Below are 20,171 nucleotides of genomic sequence, written 5' to 3' on the forward strand. Positions count from 1 at the left end.
CAAGCAATAACTCGGATTATTAACCTGAGATGCTAAATTAATCATAACCCGCTTTCACGTGTATCACGATTCTATTATTCGGGACTTAATTATTGTATTCATACGCAATTCAATCAAGAACAAAGCATTAGGCACAAAACTCAACTATGAGTACCTAAGAAATTAATTATATTCCTATGATAACACAACAAATGTTCTTCCACCACAGTTATAATTATTAAACGGATCATCTGATTCAAATTCAATAATATCAAGCACATAAAATGATCAAGTTCATGCACTTACTAAAACAAGTAGAAGAAATAATATGAAATTAATACTTGCATAAAATCAAAGAATTGAGTTCACAAATCCCACATAGGGTTCAAATAAAATCCTAAAAATAAAAATTTAGCTAGTGAACTTTTCTCAAATAGTGCAAAATTACTTCGGTGTCTCCCTCTTAAAACAAGTATTGGAGGTTATATCAAAGATCCACTTATGAATAAGTAGTTCATGGTGGACTTATTTGTAATAATAGTCCATTTTTTATATATAAAAATAGAAATCCTTTTGACATTATACAGTTAAACATCTATAAATTAATACAGTTAGGTCCATCAAGATCCCATTAAATTAGTGAAGTATAACTTATCGATAAATTAATAATTATTAATTTATACATTAATTAATAATTTATTAATTTATGAAATTATTTTCATTATTATTTTTAGTAAATACATTTTTTTAATCTTTTTACGTGTATATTATTCATTATACTATTAGTTCAATACACTACAGAGCCCGTGTCACGAACGGAAGCTCTTAAAGCAACAATGGTATTAAATAATTTCCTGTTGATTTATGAGAAAACTATACCAGAAGTTTTAACCATGTTAAGAAAAGTGAGGGATGAGATCGATGGTAATGTGCACTTCATCAAGAAACAAGCAACAATTAAATTATATTTTATTAAGCCTTCATAGATCTATAAAATATGTACTGTACATGTAATTTAAAATTTAATTTTATGCATTATTAATATATGATATGCATATTTGGGTCAGCCCAATAAGCCCGATTTAGAAGAAAAATATTACGAAAGTCCAATCACCTTCAAATATGACTGGGACCCAACAATTTAATCTCAGCCAAATCGACAAGGTATAAATAACGATTTAATTTATTTATTAAAGGTACGCCCTATTATCGGAACAATACGACAATTCATATTCTCTCAACTATTTCTACAATCCGCACGTCTGACTTGAGCGTCGGAGAGGTTTCCGTCGGATCAACCCCCGGCCTAGTTCACGTGTTCTCTGTTCGCAGGTATCTCAAGGTCGTCTAGCACTTGAGCAGTGATCCACTTTGCTCTCCCAGCTCCTTCTATCTCAACTACTTAAGGCGATCTATTTCTAGCACCTTGAAAAGTTCTACGCCATGGCAAATCTATATGGCCGAACTGACGCGGCGATGTGCAAGATGTTTCGCACAACGCTTTTCGAACGAGCATTGAGCTGGTTCAACTCCTTGCCCACTGGGTCAATTGAAGCGCTCTGTCAACTAACGGATCGCTTCACCCACCATTTCGCTATCAACAAAGAGTACGCTAAGACTTCCGCGTACCTCTTCACTATTACCCAGAGAGAGGGCGAAACCCTCCGCAACTACATTCAACGATTTGTAGAGGCAGCCCACGAAGTTCCTAACGTGGGAGGAAGCATGCTCTCTGGAAATCATTCAATACAACTTGAAGCAATGTAGATTCAATGAATCTATTGCAGGAAGACCTCCAATCACTCTGGAAGAGTTACTAAGTCGCGCTGAGAAACACGTGCGCATCGAAGAGGCTTCGGCCCTCCCTCCTCCCAAGAGGAAAACAGATGAAGATAACTACAATACCGATATACTCTCGACAAGACCTGGTAGTCTTTTCGACTTGACTCCCACATCGACTCAAGAGTGGAGGACTAATGATATGCATATTTGGGTCATCCCAATAAGCTTACAATATCTATATCTACTGGGCCACAAACCTAATTTAGAAGAACATTATTACAAAAGCCCAATCACATTAAGGTTTGGGCCCAACAATTTAATCTCACCACAACCGACAAGGTATAAATAACGATTTAATTCATTTATTAAAGGTACGCTCTATTATCGGAACAATACGACAATTCATATCCTCTCAACTATTTCTACAATTCGCACGTCTGACTTGAGCGTAGGAGGGGTTTCCATCGAATCAATCCCCGACCTAGTTCACGTGTTCTCTGTTCGCAGGTATCTCATGATCATCTAGCACGTGAGCAGTGATCCATTTTGCTCTCCAGCTCCTTCTATCTCAACTACTTAAAGTGATATATTTCTAGTATCATCAATTTATATATTATATGGGACTTTTTAAAATTTTCAAATATGTATTATCTTATAAATTTAGCGAATTATTAATATAGCACGTAAATTTATTAATGAAGCAAAGTTATTTATTTATCGAGGTTGTTGTGTAACTTCAATTTGGAGGGCGTAAATGTCCAGATATACAAAATCCCGTCAACAATTATCAGATGGTGACGTGAGCATCATCAGTTGGAGCAGATCATTGTTTGAAATAAAATAGAGAAAATGAAAAAAATGCCATGTGTCGACTATGGTGGTGACACCGCAAAACCCAGTTTCACCGTACTCTTCCTCTACACCCTTCTTCTCCATCTCTATCTCCCCTGTTATTCTTTACTCTACACTATCACGCGCCGATTCTTCTGTAAGCTCTCTCTCTCTCTCAAAAAAAAAAAAAAGCTTTACTTGAGTTTTTCCCCTGATCCTTTTCCATTTCTTTTTTCCTATTTACGAAGTATTTAAATTATCAAGGTTTATTTTTCGCTTGTTGCTGCAGATTACATTGTTTCCTCCTAGTGCCTGCCTTTATATTTCCGATTCTGCATTTTTCATCGGCATTTTTTAAGTTCTGAGGTTTTGTTCATGGTAGTCTTCGTAATTTTCTTTCATGTGAGGGGCAGAAATTATATAATTGGGGCAAATTGTTGTACATAAACTCAACTGTTAATTTTAACACTAACTGCAAAGGAGAGTCTTTTTTTTTTTTTTTTTTTTACCTCAGAGCTATCTTATTTGCATGCCTTATGTTTTTTTTTTACGATTATTAATTTTTTATTATTTAAGAAGGCAATAAGTTTTGGGGTTATTTTGCAGGATGCAAAGAAAGGGGTTGAGTTGAAGTATTTAGAAACGGTAAAGGAAAAAATTGAATCATCGTAGATTGGTTTTGGGAATGGCGTGTAAGGGTTTTTGGGAGTGTCTATTGAAGCTGTTGAACTTCCTTTTAGTTCTTGTTGGTTTGGGTATGATTGGGTACGGAGTATACCTTTTTGTTGAGTATAAGAATATCTCTTCAGACGATGATGGTGGTGATTCCGCACTCCCCCCTTCGACCGATGATTTTGTACAGCTTGGTCGGCCCATGCTGTTAGCTGTTTCTTTGGCTAATAACATTTTCGACAAACTGCCCAAAGCATGGTGCGCGAACAACTCCTCGTCTTTAGTTATTTAATGATATTTGTTTCCGGAAAATGAATATGTTGACTTGAATTGCAGGTTTATTTATCTTTTCATTGGGCTTGGTGGAATTGTTCTTTTCATTGCTTTTTGTGGTTGCATCGGAACTGCTACTCGGAATGGCTGCTGCCTCACTTGTGTATCCTTTTCTATTCATTTTATACTGTTCAAGTGTCTGCTACACTAACGTATTTTATTTTATATTAATGTGATTGGGTACTTGAACTGCTGAATGTTGCATGTAAACGGTCAAGCCGTCTCGTTTTGCGGAATGTGTGTATACACTATCCTAAAGCTTTTGCATTAGTTGAAAAATGCTAACTGTTTCAAGTTTGAGAATGTAACAGTAATTTTGCTCTATCCTTTAAGCTTCTAGCTTGAGTGATCAACGTCAAGAAACTGTACTTTTATCATTATTGAGAAATATGATTAACAATATGTTTGTTTCCTGGAATTAACTTAATACTTTCCGTCTCTGTCTGTTTCACGTTTTTGTGAACATTTAAGTCGTATGGAATCTAAAAGTTATTGTCCACATTGTGTTTTTTGCCTTATTAATGATTGGGTTCCTTAAGATAATAAAGTATTCAGTGCTGGTGATCTTGTTGATATTGGCCGAGCTGGGATTTTCTGCTTTTATATTCTTTGACGAAAGCTGGAAAGACGTAAGTTTCACTACATTTGTTATCTTTAGTTCCACACCTATTATTCGGGACTCTGATAAAAAGTAAACTGCGCAGGAAATTCCAACCGACAAGACTGGAAATTTTTCTATGATATATGACTTTCTGGATGACCACTGGAAAATTATCAAGTGGGTTGCTCTCGGTGCTGTTATACTAGAGGTAAGACTACTGACAATTACCATCTTAAGACGAAGATCTGCTCTTGAATTACATTGGCTCTGCTAGTTATAGACCTTGCTATTATCTGCTCTTTACCTAATAAATGGTGGTGAATTTTGTCCGAGTGTCGGAAATATAATTTGACCTCTATAGGGAAGTTTTTATATTGTAAAAACTGTTTGAGTTCGTTAGCTTTTCCAGTTATATTAACGACAATGAAAATGCGCAGGCGCTTATATTTTTGCTAGCACTTATTGTAAGGGCTGCAAATACACCAGCAGACTATGACAGTGACGAAGAATATATAGGTCGGCCCAGGCAACAGATCCGGCAGCCATTGATAAATAAGCCAGCTGGCGGTCCAGTGACGGGTGTCCCTGTCACTAATACACCTGTCACTAATACCCCTGATCACCTTACAAGCAGAACCGACTCTTGGAGTAGACGTATGAGGGAAAAGGTGAAAAATGTCTTTACTCCTCTTTGGCCCCGTCAAATACATTACTCTTTTTGAGAAATATTATTTCTTTTCCATTTCAATGTTGCATTTTTTTGTAGTAGTTTTACCTGAAACGAGTGAATAATTATTCACGCTTTGAAGTTCTTGGTTTGTAAGTGTGGTCGTTTATTAGCCATGTTTTAGAGGTCGGGAATCCCTTGATCCTAATTAATAATGTTCATTATTTTGTGATTATTCAGCTCCACGACTATTAGTATTTTCGGTTTTGTTGTATTTGCTGATGATGAAACTACATCTACAGTACTGACTTAATACTTGTGTAACAGTACGGGCTCGATACATCAGAATACACATACAACCCGTCTGAGTCGAACAGGTCCCAGCAATCTGCAACACAACCATCCGAGGAAAGAAGTCGTGGCTGCATCATTATGTAATGTGACGGCCTGTTTGATTTCATGTTGCACCGAAAGTGAAATCTCTGTTTTTGAATCGGACTGTAATTATGATGTGTCGGGTATTTGTATCTTATCTGAGTAATAATAACACTGTTTGGGATTGCCACGTGTTTTGTCGTATCTTCTTAGTTTAAAGTCGTGATGGTCGTGTTTCTAAGCTATTGTGTTCTCTCAGGTACTGTTCGGTGCCTCTTTTACGGTTATTAGCAGATGGATGTATGTTACTATGATTTGTAGGTTGCTTCGATAAGTTGTCTGCAGAAATGCAATTGTCGCATCCTCTTTATACAACCTCCCCAGTAATGCTGAATCTATCTATATCTACTATATATAGAAGGATGAATAGGGTGGTGGTTTCTTTCCTTTTATATAGTGTTCATTATCAAGGTTGTAAAAAGCGGTAATCGGGTCCGAGTCAGTCAGGCACCGATTCACGATTAATCGGTGCGGCGGTGATTAATCGGTAATAAATCGGTTTTTAAAATTTAATATAATATATCTCTAGATATTATTTATAAATACTCGAAACATATATAAAAAGATATTTAAACATAGTTATATCTCCATCATTAATATATTCTTAATAACAAAATAAAAGTTTAATAATTATAAGATGATAATACATAAATATCCTTATAAAATATAAATAAAAAAATATTTTTTGTAATGTACATTTATTCTTGAACATTTCTGGCATACATCATTAGTTCTTTAACAATAACAATTAACATAAACAAAATAAGGCATAAACTCATATTTCCTTTTATTAAAATCCCAACTTTTATTTTGAATTATATATATATATATATATAAAAAAAAAAAAAAAAAAAAAAAAAAAAAAAAAAAAAAAACTGTTTTTTTACCGATTTTTGCCCGATTTTTGCCACCGAGTTTGACCCGCCTTAAAGGTTTGACCGCCTCAGACCGCCTAAAACCGCCCCAGAGGCAAAAAAACCGATTTTTCAAACCTTCACACTAAAATCGTAAAGGTTTTGGACCGCCTCCGCCTCGGAGACCGATTAATCGGCCGCCTCGGCCGATTTTTAGAACACTGTTCATTATACCCCTATGGTACTCAATTGTAATCTTAATTGACTATGGCTAACTGAGTTATTAACAATTTAAATAATAAATAGATCAAATTACATTTATCATTCTCTACAAAGAAAACATTAAAGAAGTTTATTTAATTTAGTTCTTTTATTAATACGAAAAGTTTATTTGCTAAAAATTATGTAGTACTTAATAATACGTATGGATTTCATGATTAAACTTGAAGCTTACTTAATGAAAATTTTTGTTTAACGAGGCATATTCCATTAAGATTGACATCCAAGGGGGGAGTGTTATGAATGCATTCAATAAGTATTTAGTGTGCATGTAAAAAACGAAAGAGTTTAAGTGGGCTTCATTAATACTTTATGTATTCAATATGCTCATTGAGAACTCTAAATAGATGTCATTGTAATGGATTGAAAACACACTTGAATATACAAGAAAGAATAAGAAGAAAATGTTCTATTATCCTCCATTTGATCTCCCATATTCTTGTTTTACTTGAGTTTCTTTAGTATATTTATAATACGTTATCAGCACGAGCTTGCTCCCGTTTTTCATTGAAGTTGGTAAGGATTTTGTGATTATTTTAATATCCTGAAAAAAATAAAATTATTCATGTTTTCGATAAATGGCTTATAAAACATGTTTTCAATATTTTAATATACATATATGATTAAGAATTAGATTAAGATTATAGATAAAAACCATTAGTACAAATCAAATTTTAGAATTTTATTAACTATGTGATACTTTAATTTTTATTTGTTTATGTATTATATTTGTTTAGTTAACTGCATATACAATTATTCTCTTTTATGCATTAACAATGATATCAAATGTTTTGCTATAATTAAGAGATATTAATTTCATTACTTTATAATCATTATTGTCAATTAAAATGCTATATTTTAAATTATTATTTATTTGCTTTATTGTTATGCAAATTTTCATAAGAACCTGAAGTTCTTTAAAGAAAATATAGGTTTGAAGTCCATATCGAATATTAAAGCCTGAAGCTTGGATATATTAAATAAGTTAGATTCAAACCTGAAGTTTGGAGTATACATATAATCTAAAGCACTATTAATTTTATATTCAGTGCTATGGCAAACATCACGAAGCTTGAGTTCGCTGCTCTAGATATTTCCGGAAGAAATTATCTAACTTGGATCCTTGATGCTGAGATCCATTTGAATGCCATGAACCTCGGAAATACCATTAAGGATGGTAATGAGGAAAGTGAACAAGATAAGGCGAAATCAATGATTTTTATTCGCCATCATCTCAACGAGGGCTTAAAATCTGAGTATCTTGGGGTAAAGGACCCTGCTACTCTATGGAATAATTTAAAGGAGAGATATGATCACCAGAAGAGTGTGATACTCCCTAAAGCTCGATATGAATGGATGCACTTGTGTTTGCAAGATTTTAAATCGGTAAATGAGTATAATTCCGCCAGGTTTAAAATTATTTCTCGATTGAGGTCATGCGGAGACGATGTCACAGAACATGACATGTTAGAAAAAATATTTACCACTTTTCATGCCTCTAATATGCCCCTGCAGCAGCAATATCGTGAAAGAGGTTTTACCAAATACTCTTAATTGATTTCTTGCCTCCCCGTTGCTGAACAGAACAACGAGCTCTTGCTGAAAAATCATAACTCCCACCCAACGGGATCACAAGCATTTCCAGAAGTATATGCAAATGTTTCATTCCCTGAAGTGAATGCAAACAATTATAATCGTGGTCGGGGTCGTGGGCGCGGGTGTGGGTATCGCCGTGGTTATGGTCCACATCAAGATGGTCCTAGAGTTGCACCATACCATCCGAAGTGGAATAAAAATGGTGAAAAACAAGACAAGGGCAAGACTGTAAAATTTGGCTCTCATAATAATCAAAATGAGAGTTTCCACAGGTGTGGAGTGAAAGGACACTGGTCACGTGCCTGTCGTACTCCAAGGCACCTTGTTGATTTATATCAAGCATCCATCAAGGGAAAAGGAAAAGGGAAAGAAAATCAATTTTATTGATTTTAGCAACACCGAGAATGACCATATTGATCCAATGGACCTTACCCATTTGGATGTTGCTGATTTCTTTCCCGGACCAAGTGGAGAAATTGATGGGATCAAATTTCATGGTGATGATAACAATGATGGCAACAAATAGATCAATCAGGATTGATCAAATATTATGAAAGAATTTATGGTCCCGAATTCGTTTAATACAGAGGTGTTATCTTAAGTGTTATGACACTTGAACAAAAATGCAGCGGAAATATAAAGATAAAAGAACAATACTCATAATTAAAAATGTTCACAAGTAAAGACTTGTGAACTTGCCCTTTACAGGACGAAAAAATATATTAAAATCAGTATTCCAAGAATACAAACAGAAGAGGTGCGAAAACTTCTTCCTTATGAATGAATCATTCTCATGATCATTCTTACATTCAAATCTAGATACAAAAAGAAAAATATTAAAAATTCTAGATTTCAAAGATGTACTCGTGAGGAGTACGTAAAGAACTTATGAATGAATCACTATCTTGATCATTCTTACAACCAAGTCTAGAAACATATATACTAAACAATCTAGACTAAAACGAATGTACTTATGAGAAGTACGTAAAGAATGTACTCATGAGGAGTACAAACGACCGATTCTAAAACCACTCTAAAACACTCATGTATTCTTTTCAGCTCTCGGTTTTTGTTTCTTAGAATCGATAATTTCATTGAGTATTGAAATCGGTATTTATAGACATTTCAAGCTTCCACTCCTCAGCCCATGATCTGCAAGAAAACCAACCACAAGAGCACTCAAGAAAATGGGTTAGTGGGTTAGTTAGCAAGTTAGAATAAAATCCACAATTAAATCCACTAAGCACTACTTAGCCCACTAAGTATTATACTTAGCCCACTAAGCACTATACGTAACCCACTAAGCACTACTTATTCAATAACTAAAATTTAGTTTAGAAAATAAGAAGGTTAAAAACAAAATGTGGAAATAATCCACGTGTTTCAAACTCTCCCTTTTTAACTTTCTGATCAAAACTAAATTTTAGCTTAACTCCCCCTGAGTCATTGCTTGAACTCCCCCTGAATTTGACAACCAACATTAACATAAAAGTTCAGAGGAAAAATAAAAACAGATGAAAACCAAATATTGTTCATAAAAACAATTAAAGTAGAATATCCAAGGTCTCTTCAGTATCAGCTGCTGCTCCTCCATCACTAGCACTGGATCCACTGTTTTCCTCTGCTCCTTCTTCATTAACTCCTTGCTCTCTGCCTCTGGCATCCAAAGGATGAGAAGTCCCTGCTTCAATTTCATGACTAGCTTTTTCTCCCCCTTTTTGATCAGAAAGAGTTTTTCGAAGCATTTCCACCATGGACTGGTGATAGGTAATCTGAGCTAGAGAATGAGTAAGCTGTTGTAACAAGAGATCTCGAGGAACAGAAACAAGAATGTCAGGGATGTTGTCAACATGAGGAGCAACACCTTCAGTACCAAGATTATTTTGACCTGATTCAGTTGAGAGAAAATTATCTCCATTCCAGGGAAGATCTTGGACATGAGGAGCTTTGAGAAAATTTTGAGAAACAGTTATCATGCCAAGTGGAGTGTGAAGATATTTTGATTCATCTTGGCCCAAATTTTGAGAAAGCAGAATGGAGTAGATGAGAGAAGGATAAGGAAAATGAGTGGAGGATGAAATTTTCTGGGCAAGATGACCTATATTATTAAAGAAAAGTTTGCCAAAATCAACTTGTAATCCCATCCCCAATTTGTACATGAGTACTGCATGAGGTTTAGTAATCACAGAGACATTTTTGGATGGAATCCAATTCATCACTGTGAGTCTGAACAAGACAGAATAAAATGCAGTGAGTTGAGAAACTTTGAATTTTCTGGGGTGAGCAGGCCAACATTTTAAACGATTGTCAGAAAGAGTCTTACAAACCTCAGTAAAATCACCATAATTATCCTCATCAATCACAGTAGGAGTTTGTAAATGAGAGTTGATAATTTTGGGAGAAAAGGGAGAAAATGGAATAGAGCACAAAAACTTTGCCAAAGTTTGGAGAATTTTTCTTTTTAAAAAAGAGGTTTGTAAATTGGCATAAAATTCCTTCACAACAGAGGGATCATAAGGACAGGCAATCTCAACTAGATTACGGATTTTTCTTTGATCAAGAAAATCAGTAATCCTATATCTATTAAACTCATCCTTGGAAATTTTCTTCTCCTCAATGAATTGGCAATTCATGAGGACTCAAATTTGAATCAGATACAAAATAAAAAGTTGTACTGAAAGCATTGTTTACCTCAAAAGGAGTTGACAGATCATTCCCATCCAATTTCAGCACTTCTTCCTTAGAAGATTCCTCTTCTTCTGAGTCTTCAAGTTCATCTGGGATGTATGCTGGCTCAGGTGATGCAACACGTGGGGCAGTATTTTCCTGCATCTGAGAGATTTCCTCAGACGAGTCACCGTCTGACTCTGAGGGTGGCAATTTTTTGCGAAATGAGGCAAGGGGAACTTCCCAGCTATCATTACTTTTCTCTTCTTCTTCAGCCTGGGAAGGTGATGCATCCACTTGAACAGCTGCCTCTGCCAGAGTTTCCAGTGGATCTTCATGTGGAGCAGAGGGTGTTTCTTCAGTGGTGGTGAAATCCTGGGCATCAACAGTGGGAATGTCTACATGCTCAGCAGAAGACATCCCAGAAAAATCAGGCATTTCCTCATCCTGGTAGGGAGCAGCATCCTCAGCAGCATTCTGAAGGGCATTGTCTGAGACAGTAGGTGCGGCAGCATTTTCAGGAACATGTGCAGCAACATCTTCGGAAACAGGATGTTTGAGAAGATGTTGCTGCCATGTTAGGCTGAAGTGTCTCCCCCTGAGTTGATGCTGGTGGAGTTGAGTCGTTGGAGGATGACTCAGTAAAGCTAGAGGAGAGAGCTTGGGCTTCTGGTTCTGCAAAGGTTGGATCTCCTTCTTCATCATTGGTTTCTTCATCAACCAAATGAAGGCCTCTTGGTGGATTTGGCCTAACTGGAGTATGGCTACCTCTGCCGCCTCTTCTTCCACCTCTGCCGCCTGTGCTGGGAGAATTTTCTTCCCTCCGGCGTTGTGACCCAGTAGCATTCAGATCTGAGAAAGGATTCATGCGCTTGGACCGGCGAGTTGGAAACCTTCCTGCAGTGGAAGAGGGACCCACGTACTCGAAGTTGTCTGGGTCAATCGGATTCAGCTCGTCTCCGGGCTCAATAAAGCTGATCGGCATAGCTTCAAGGTTGACAGGATGAACGATGATGGCTAGATTTTGGTCTGCTGGTTCAGGTGCTGCAGCATCGTTGTGGACATCACCAACAGCTGGAAGAGGATTTCTAGGAGGAGATGCCATGATACAGTAGATGAAAAAATTTGCTGCATGTACTTTTGCCTTTTTTTTGAGTGTGAATTTTCGAAAAAGAAGCACGAAATTTATAAGCCCTAATTTTTGCTAAAAAAATAAAGTGGAGAAGGTGAAGAAGTGGTGTGCGTTTTTCTTGGAGAAGGTGTGATTAATGAGAATAAAGGTTTATTTGGCAGTTTAAAACAAAACGTGACACATGGTATAATAAGGAGTGGACTTAGTGGAAAATAAAAGGCTAACCCATGTACCCCATGACCCATATAAATAGTGATAATTCAAAAATAAATAAAATAAAATTAGTAGCACTCACGAAATTTTCACAAAAATAAGAAACACATTTATTAATGATTAATAGTGTGAGAAAAATAAATTGGCTAACAGGCATAGATTTTATTTTATATATATATATATATATATATAATGATAATAATTTTTTTTTTTTAAACTCTTATTTTCAAGTCAAACAATTCACATGGAACATGATCAAGTGTTCAGTTTGAAGGTTCCTCAGTTACTAAGATATGACTATCAAAATTGAGGAGTTTGACTTATGTGATTATAATTGTTCTCTGAATGTTTACATGAAGCATGATCACGTTTCAAGGTGAAAGACTTCCAGTTACTTATTTAGAGAATAATCTATCACAGTGAAGTCATTATTTAAAGAAGCTAAGCTTCAATAAATTATGTTGCAGCTTAAGATATTTGATGAGGTGCTGCAACATTTTTTAGGACATGTTTATTGAGTACACATCCCGAGAGATTTTCTAAGTTTAGAAAACCTCTCATAATCTAATGCCTTTGTAAAGATGTCAGCCAGCTGATCTTCTGTGGAAATGTACTTTAAGCACACAATATTTTTCTCAACTATATCACGAATAAAATGATGTTTAATATCTATGTGTTTAGTTCGTGAGTGTTGAACATGATTTTTTGAAATATCAATAGCACTTGAATTATCACAATATATGGTCAGGGTGTCACTGGTTAACTCATAATCCCCCAACATTTGTTTTATCCAAATTAGTTGACCACAACATCCTCCAGCAGCTACATATTCTGATTCAGCTGTTGAAAGTGATACACAATTTTGTTTTCTACTAAACCAAGAAACCAGATTATTCCCCAAAAAGAAACATGCACCTGATGTGCTTTTTCTGTCACTAATATCCCCAGCCCAATCAGAATCACTAAAACCTATCAAATTTGTATTAGTGTCTTTGAAAAAACTGAATGCCTAAATCTACTGTACCTGCAACATACCTAATAATCCTCTTCACAACTTTAAGATGAGTGTCCTTGGGATTAGCTTGATACCTGGCACACACACAAACACTAAACATAATATCAGGTCTGCTTGCAGTTAGATACAGAAGACTTCCAATCATGCTTCTGTATAGGGTGTTGTCAACATCTTCAGCAACATCATCCTTGGACAGTTTTTGTCTTGAACCCATTGGAGTTTTCATGTGCTTGGTTGACTCCAACTCAAACCTTTTGACCAGATTTAGAGCATACTTCTTTTGATTTACAAAAATTCCTTCACATGTCTGTTTGATCTGGAGTCCTAGAAAGTAATTCAACTCTCCTACCATGCTCATTTCAAAAGTGTGAGACATAGAATCTACAAAAGACTGTAAGAGGTTAGCACAAGTAGAACCAAAAACAATATCATCAACATATATCTGAACAATAATGATATGATTATTTGTTCTTCTAACAAATAAGGTTATGTCTGCCTCTCCTCTGTTGAACTGTATTTCAAGTAAGAAGTCAGTGAGTCTTTGATACCAAGCTCTAGGAGCTTGTTTAAGACCATACAGTGCCTTCTTAAGTTTGAAAACATGATTAGGCTTGGCAGAATCTTCAAAACCCTTGGGCTGTTCTACATATGCTTCCTCATTTAGAACCCCATTCAGAAATGCACTTTTGATATCCATCTGATACAATTTGATTTTAAGAAAGCAGGCTATAGCAAGAAGTAATCTAATAGATTCAATTCTAGCTACTGGAGCAAAAGTCTCATCAAAGTCTATACCCTCAATTTGGGTATAACCTTGTGCTACTAACCTAGCCTTATTTCTAACCACTGTACCTTTTTCATCAGTTTTGTTTTTGAAGATCCACTTAGTTCCTATCACATTTACATGGTTTGGCCTGGGAACTAAGTACCAAACATCATTTCTGATGAACTGATTCAACTCTTCATGCATTGCATTGACCCAGAATTCATCCTTCAGAGCTTCTGCAATATTCCTTGGTTCAACTGAAGACACAAAGCAAGTAGTACCAGTTAGTGCACATTCAGAAGATAGATTTGCAAATCTTACCATATCTCTGTAATTCACTCTCTCTTTTCTTCTGGTTCTCATCCCATCAAAGATATCTCCCACAACTTGAGTAGAGGGGTGATTTTTCTGGATTCTACTTGATGGTTCCTTTCTGCAGACATCATAGGTTGGCTGCAATTCAGCTTCTGTGCTTTCTGTTGGATGTATTGAGTCAGATGTGGTAACACTTGGCTCAACACCCTCTTCTCTTGAAACTGGACTGTTTATATCTGGAGCATTTGTGGCAGTAGTGTCTCATCTGGTTGTTTTTCCTTCAGCAATCAGGTCATCAACTTCATCTTCAGCTGTTTTACTGCGGAGATCAACTTGTAATCCCATCCCCAATTTGTACATGAGTACTGCATGAGGTTTAGTAATCACAGAGACATTTTTGGATGGAATCCAATTCATCACTGTGAGTCTGAACAAGACAGAATAAAATGCAGTGAGTTGAGAAACTTTGAATTTTCTGGGGTGAGCAGGCCAACATTTTAAACGATTGTCAGAAAGAGTCTTACAAACCTCAGTAAAATCACCATAATTATCCTCATCAATCACAGTAGGAGTTTGTAAATGAGAGTTGATAATTTTGGGAGAAAAGGGAGAAAATGGAATAGAGCACAAAAACTTTGCCAAAGTTTGGAGAATTTTTCTTTTTAAAAAAGAGGTTTGTAAATTGGCATAAAATTCCTTCACAACAGAGGGATCATAAGGACAGGCAATCTCAACTAGATTAAGGATTTTTCTTTGATCAAGAAAATCAGTAATCCTATATCTATTAAACTCATCCTTGGAAATTTTCTTCTCCTCAATGAATTGGCAATTCATGAGGACTCAAATTTGAATCAGATACAAAATAAAAAGTTGTACTGAAAGCATTGTTTACCTCAAAAGGAGTTGACAGATCATTCCCATCCAATTTCAGCACTTCTTCCTTAGAAGATTCCTCTTCTTCTGAGTCTTCAAGTTCATCTGGGATGTATGCTGGCTCAGGTGATGCAACACGTGGGGCAGTATTTTCCTGCATCTGAGAGATTTCCTCAGACGAGTCACCGTCTGACTCTGAGGGTGGCAATTTTTTGCGAAATGAGGCAAGGGGAACTTCCCAGCTATCATTACTTTTCTCTTCTTCTTCAGCCTGGGAAGGTGATGCATCCACTTGAACAGCTGCCTCTGCCAGAGTTTCCAGTGGATCTTCATGTGGAGCAGAGGGTGTTTCTTCAGTGGTGGTGAAATCCTGGGCATCAACAGTGGGAATGTCTACATGCTCAGCAGAAGACATCCCAGAAAAATCAGGCATTTCCTCATCCTGGTAGGGAGCAGCATCCTCAGCAGCATTCTGAAGGGCATTGTCTGAGACAGTAGGTGCGGCAGCATTTTCAGGAACATGTGCAGCAACATCTTCGGAAACAGGATGTTTGAGAAGATGTTGCTGCCATGTTAGGCTGAAGTGTCTCCCCCTGAGTTGATGCTGGTGGAGTTGAGTCGTTGGAGGATGACTCAGTAAAGCTAGAGGAGAGAGCTTGGGCTTCTGGTTCTGCAAAGGTTGGATCTCCTTCTTCATCATTGGTTTCTTCATCAACCAAATGAAGGCCTCTTGGTGGATTTGGCCTAACTGGAGTATGGCTACCTCTGCCGCCTCTTCTTCCACCTCTGCCGCCTGTGCTGGGAGAATTTTCTTCCCTCCGGCGTTGTGACCCAGTAGCATTCAGATCTGAGAAAGGATTCATGCGCTTGGACCGGCGAGTTGGAAACCTTCCTGCAGTGGAAGAGGGACCCACGTACTCGAAGTTGTCTGGGTCAATCGGATTCAGCTCGTCTCCGGGCTCAATAAAGCTGATCGGCATAGCTTCAAGGTTGACAGGATGAACGATGATGGCTAGATTTTGGTCTGCTGGTTCAGGTGCTGCAGCATCGTTGTGGACATCACCAACAGCTGGAAGAGGATTTCTAGGAGGAGATGCCATGATACAGTAGATGAAAAAATTTGCTGCATGTACTTTTGCCTTTTTTTTGAGTGTGAATTTTCGAAAAAGAAGCACGAAATTTATAAGCCCTAATTTTTGCTAAAAAAATAAAGTGGAGAAGGTGAAGAAGTGGTGTGCGTTTTTCTTGGAGAAGGTGTGATTAATGAGAATAAAGGTTTATTTGGCAGTTTAAAACAAAACGTGACACATGGTATAATAAGGAGTGGACTTAGTGGAAAATAAAAGGCTAACCCATGTACCCCATGACCCATATAAATAGTGATAATTCAAAAATAAATAAAATAAAATTAGTAGCACTCACGAAATTTTCACAAAAATAAGAAACACATTTATTAATGATTAATAGTGTGAGAAAAATAAATTGGCTAACAGGCATAGATTTTATTTTATATATATATATATATATATATATATAATGATAATAATTTTTTTTTTTTAAACTCTTATTTTCAAGTCAAACAATTCACATGGAACATGATCAAGTGTTCAGTTTGAAGGTTCCTCAGTTACTAAGATATGACTATCAAAATTGAGGAGTTTGACTTATGTGATTATAATTGTTCTCTGAATGTTTACATGAAGCATGATCACGTTTCAAGGTGAAAGACTTCCAGTTACTTATTTAGAGAATAATCTATCACAGTGAAGTCATTATTTAAAGAAGCTAAGCTTCAATAAATTATGTTGCAGCTTAAGATATTTGATGAGGTGCTGCAACATTTTTTAGGACATGTTTATTGAGTACACATCCCGAGAGATTTTCTAAGTTTAGAAAACCTCTCATAATCTAATGCCTTTGTAAAGATGTCAGCCAGCTGATCTTCTGTGGAAATGTACTTTAAGCACACAATATTTTTCTCAACTATATCACGAATAAAATGATGTTTAATATCTATGTGTTTAGTTCGTGAGTGTTGAACATGATTTTTTGAAATATCAATAGCACTTGAATTATCACAATATATGGTCAGGGTGTCACTGGTTAACTCATAATCCCCCAACATTTGTTTTATCCAAATTAGTTGACCACAACATCCTCCAGCAGCTACATATTCTGATTCAGCTGTTGAAAGTGATACACAATTTTGTTTTCTACTAAACCAAGAAACCAGATTATTCCCCAAAAAGAAACATGCACCTGATGTGCTTTTTCTGTCACTAATATCCCCAGCCCAATCAGAATCACTAAAACCTATCAAATTTGTATTAGTGTCTTTGAAAAAACTGAATGCCTAAATCTACTGTACCTGCAACATACCTAATAATCCTCTTCACAACTTTAAGATGAGTGTCCTTGGGATTAGCTTGATACCTGGCACACACACAAACACTAAACATAATATCAGGTCTGCTTGCAGTTAGATACAGAAGACTTCCAATCATGCTTCTGTATAGGGTGTTGTCAACATCTTCAGCAACATCATCCTTGGACAGTTTTTGTCTTGAACCCATTGGAGTTTTCATGTGCTTGGCTGACTCCAACTCAAACCTTTTGACCAGATTTAGAGCATACTTCTTTTGATTTACAAAAATTCCTTCACATGTCTGTTTGATCTGGAGTCCTAGAAAGTAATTCAACTCTCCTACCATGCTCATTTCAAAAGTGTGAGACATAGAATCTACAAAAGACTGTAAGAGGTTAGCACAAGTAGAACCAAAAACAATATCATCAACATATATCTGAACAATAATGATATGATTATTTGTTCTTCTAACAAATAAGGTTATGTCTGCCTCTCCTCTGTTGAACTGTATTTCAAGTAAGAAGTCAGTGAGTCTTTGATACCAAGCTCTAGGAGCTTGTTTAAGACCATACAGTGCCTTCTTAAGTTTGAAAACATGATTAGGCTTGGCAGAATCTTCAAAACCCTTGGGCTGTTCTACATATGCTTCCTCATTTAGAACCCCATTCAGAAATGCACTTTTGATATCCATCTGATACAATTTGATTTTAAGAAAGCAGGCTATAGCAAGAAGTAATCTAATAGATTCAATTCTAGCTACTGGAGCAAAAGTCTCATCAAAGTCTATACCCTCAATTTGGGTATAACCTTGTGCTACTAACCTAGCCTTATTTCTAACCACTGTACCTTTTTCATCAGTTTTGTTTTTGAAGATCCACTTAGTTCCTATCACATTTACATGGTTTGGCCTGGGAACTAAGTACCAAACATCATTTCTGATGAACTGATTCAACTCTTCATGCATTGCATTGACCCAGAATTCATCCTTCAGAGCTTCTGCAATATTCCTTGGTTCAACTGAAGACACAAAGCAAGTAGTACCAGTTAGTGCACATTCAGAAGATAGATTTGCAAATCTTACCATATCTCTGTAATTCACTCTCTCTTTTCTTCTGGTTCTCATCCCATCAAAGATATCTCCCACAACTTGAGTAGAGGGGTGATTTTTCTGGATTCTACTTGATGGTTCCTTTCTGCAGACATCATAGGTTGGCTGCAATTCAGCTTCTGTGCTTTCTGTTGGATGTATTGAGTCAGATGTGGTAACACTTGGCTCAACACCCTCTTCTCTTGAAACTGGACTGTTTATATCTGGAGCATTTGTGGCAGTAGTGTCTCATCTGGTTGTTTTTCCTTCAGCAATCAGGTCATCAACTTCATCTTCAGCTGTTTTACTGCGGAGATCAGCAAAATCATCAAATACCACATTTACAGAGTCAATAATGGTTCGAGTTCTTAAGTTATATACTCTATAAGCATGACTGTTATTAGAGTATCCCATAAATAAACTCAAATCACTTTTGGAATCAAATTTAGCTAGATGATCTCTATCGTTTAGGACATATCAAACACATCCAAACACATGCATGTATTCTAGACCAGATTTTTCTCTTAAAAAATACACCAAAGTATATCTTGAAAAATCATCAACACACACAAATACATATTTTTTACCACCTAGGCTTTCTACCTCTATAGGACCCATAAGATCCATATGTACAAGTTCAAAACAAATGGTGGTACCAACGGGTTGTAACACTTTGTGTGGTACTCCAGTTTGCTTTCCCTTCTGGCACATTCCGCATATAGGAATGTCCTTGATCTTGAGATCTGGAATTCCTCTTATGGCATTGTACTTGTTGAGCAGCTTTAGATTTTTGAAGTTTGTGTGCCCTAGTTTCTGGTGCACAGCTCTACTTCACTTACTCTTGAGCTCTTGCATGAGATGGTGTCACCTGTTTCATAACAATTATCCATTGACCTAGACCCTGTCAGTACACAATGATTTCTATTATCAAACACAGAACACCAGTATTTATCAAATTGAACACATAGATCATCATCACACAATTGACTAATACTGATGAGATTTGACCCCAATCCTTCAACATGTAAGACATTTGAAAGTTTTGGAAGTCCATCAATACTGAGTGTTCCACGTCCAACCACTTTTCCTTTAGATCCTCCTCCATAGGTTACACGTCCTCCATTGAGTGTATAGTAGTTTAATAGAAATTCTTTAGTTCCAGTCATGTGCCTAGAGCATCCACTATCAAAGTACCATGAACCTGAAATGTTAGCATTTAAAGAAGTGTATACTGCTTTGCACATAAGTTTACCTTTGGGAGTCCATATTCTGCACTCCTTTTTGGTAAATTCTACCTTTTTCTTGGAGGTGTTCCCTGGAGTGCTGTGACTCATCCTGTACAACATTTTGTCACTACTTAGTTTCTCACACAATGGACGGGTATGTCCTGGTGAGAAACAGTCATGACAAATGTATCCCCTTATTCTGGACTCTGAAGTGGTGACTGTGGAATTTCTGCATTCTTTTCAATTTGAACCCTTCTCTTTTACAAAGACAATCTCCTTCTTCTTTACTGGCTTGTGTTTCTTCACTTGGTTTTTGAACCCTAGACCTTCATTTTTGTTGTACTTCTCCAGTGACACAATCTCTTTGAGTTTAGTTGTGTCGGTATTCATCCTCTTGATTGCTAGAGTCGCTTCTTTGAGTTCATCTTTCACCTTTGCCAGTTCAAGATCCTTCTTGGTGATACCAACCTCCAAATGAGTGAT

General features: G+C 36.5%; 1 protein-coding gene and 1 pseudogene across 1 annotated transcript; both read left to right on the forward strand.

The window, feature by feature from the left end:
* The first annotated feature begins 2,618 nt into the window (after positions 1 to 2,618).
* LOC105962845 (tobamovirus multiplication protein 2A) lies at positions 2,619 to 5,615 on the forward strand. Its single transcript, XM_012987183.2, has 7 exons — positions 2,619 to 2,749; positions 3,199 to 3,522; positions 3,601 to 3,700; positions 4,146 to 4,226; positions 4,302 to 4,406; positions 4,636 to 4,866; positions 5,193 to 5,615. The coding sequence occupies exons 2-7, from the start codon at positions 3,278 to 3,280 to the stop codon at positions 5,301 to 5,303; spliced, it is 873 nt and encodes a 290-aa protein (XP_012842637.2). The 5' UTR covers positions 2,619 to 2,749; positions 3,199 to 3,277; the 3' UTR covers positions 5,304 to 5,615.
* A 1,871-nt stretch (positions 5,616 to 7,486) lies between these two features.
* LOC105965699 (uncharacterized) lies at positions 7,487 to 8,555 on the forward strand (annotated as a pseudogene).
* Positions 8,556 to 20,171: the final 11,616 nt, after the last annotated feature.

Source organism: Erythranthe guttata, chromosome 5 (assembly GCF_056151865.1).
Source record: "Erythranthe guttata isolate IM_541 chromosome 5, IM_541, whole genome shotgun sequence".
In the NCBI taxonomy this organism is placed as follows: domain Eukaryota; kingdom Viridiplantae; phylum Streptophyta; class Magnoliopsida; order Lamiales; family Phrymaceae; genus Erythranthe; species Erythranthe guttata.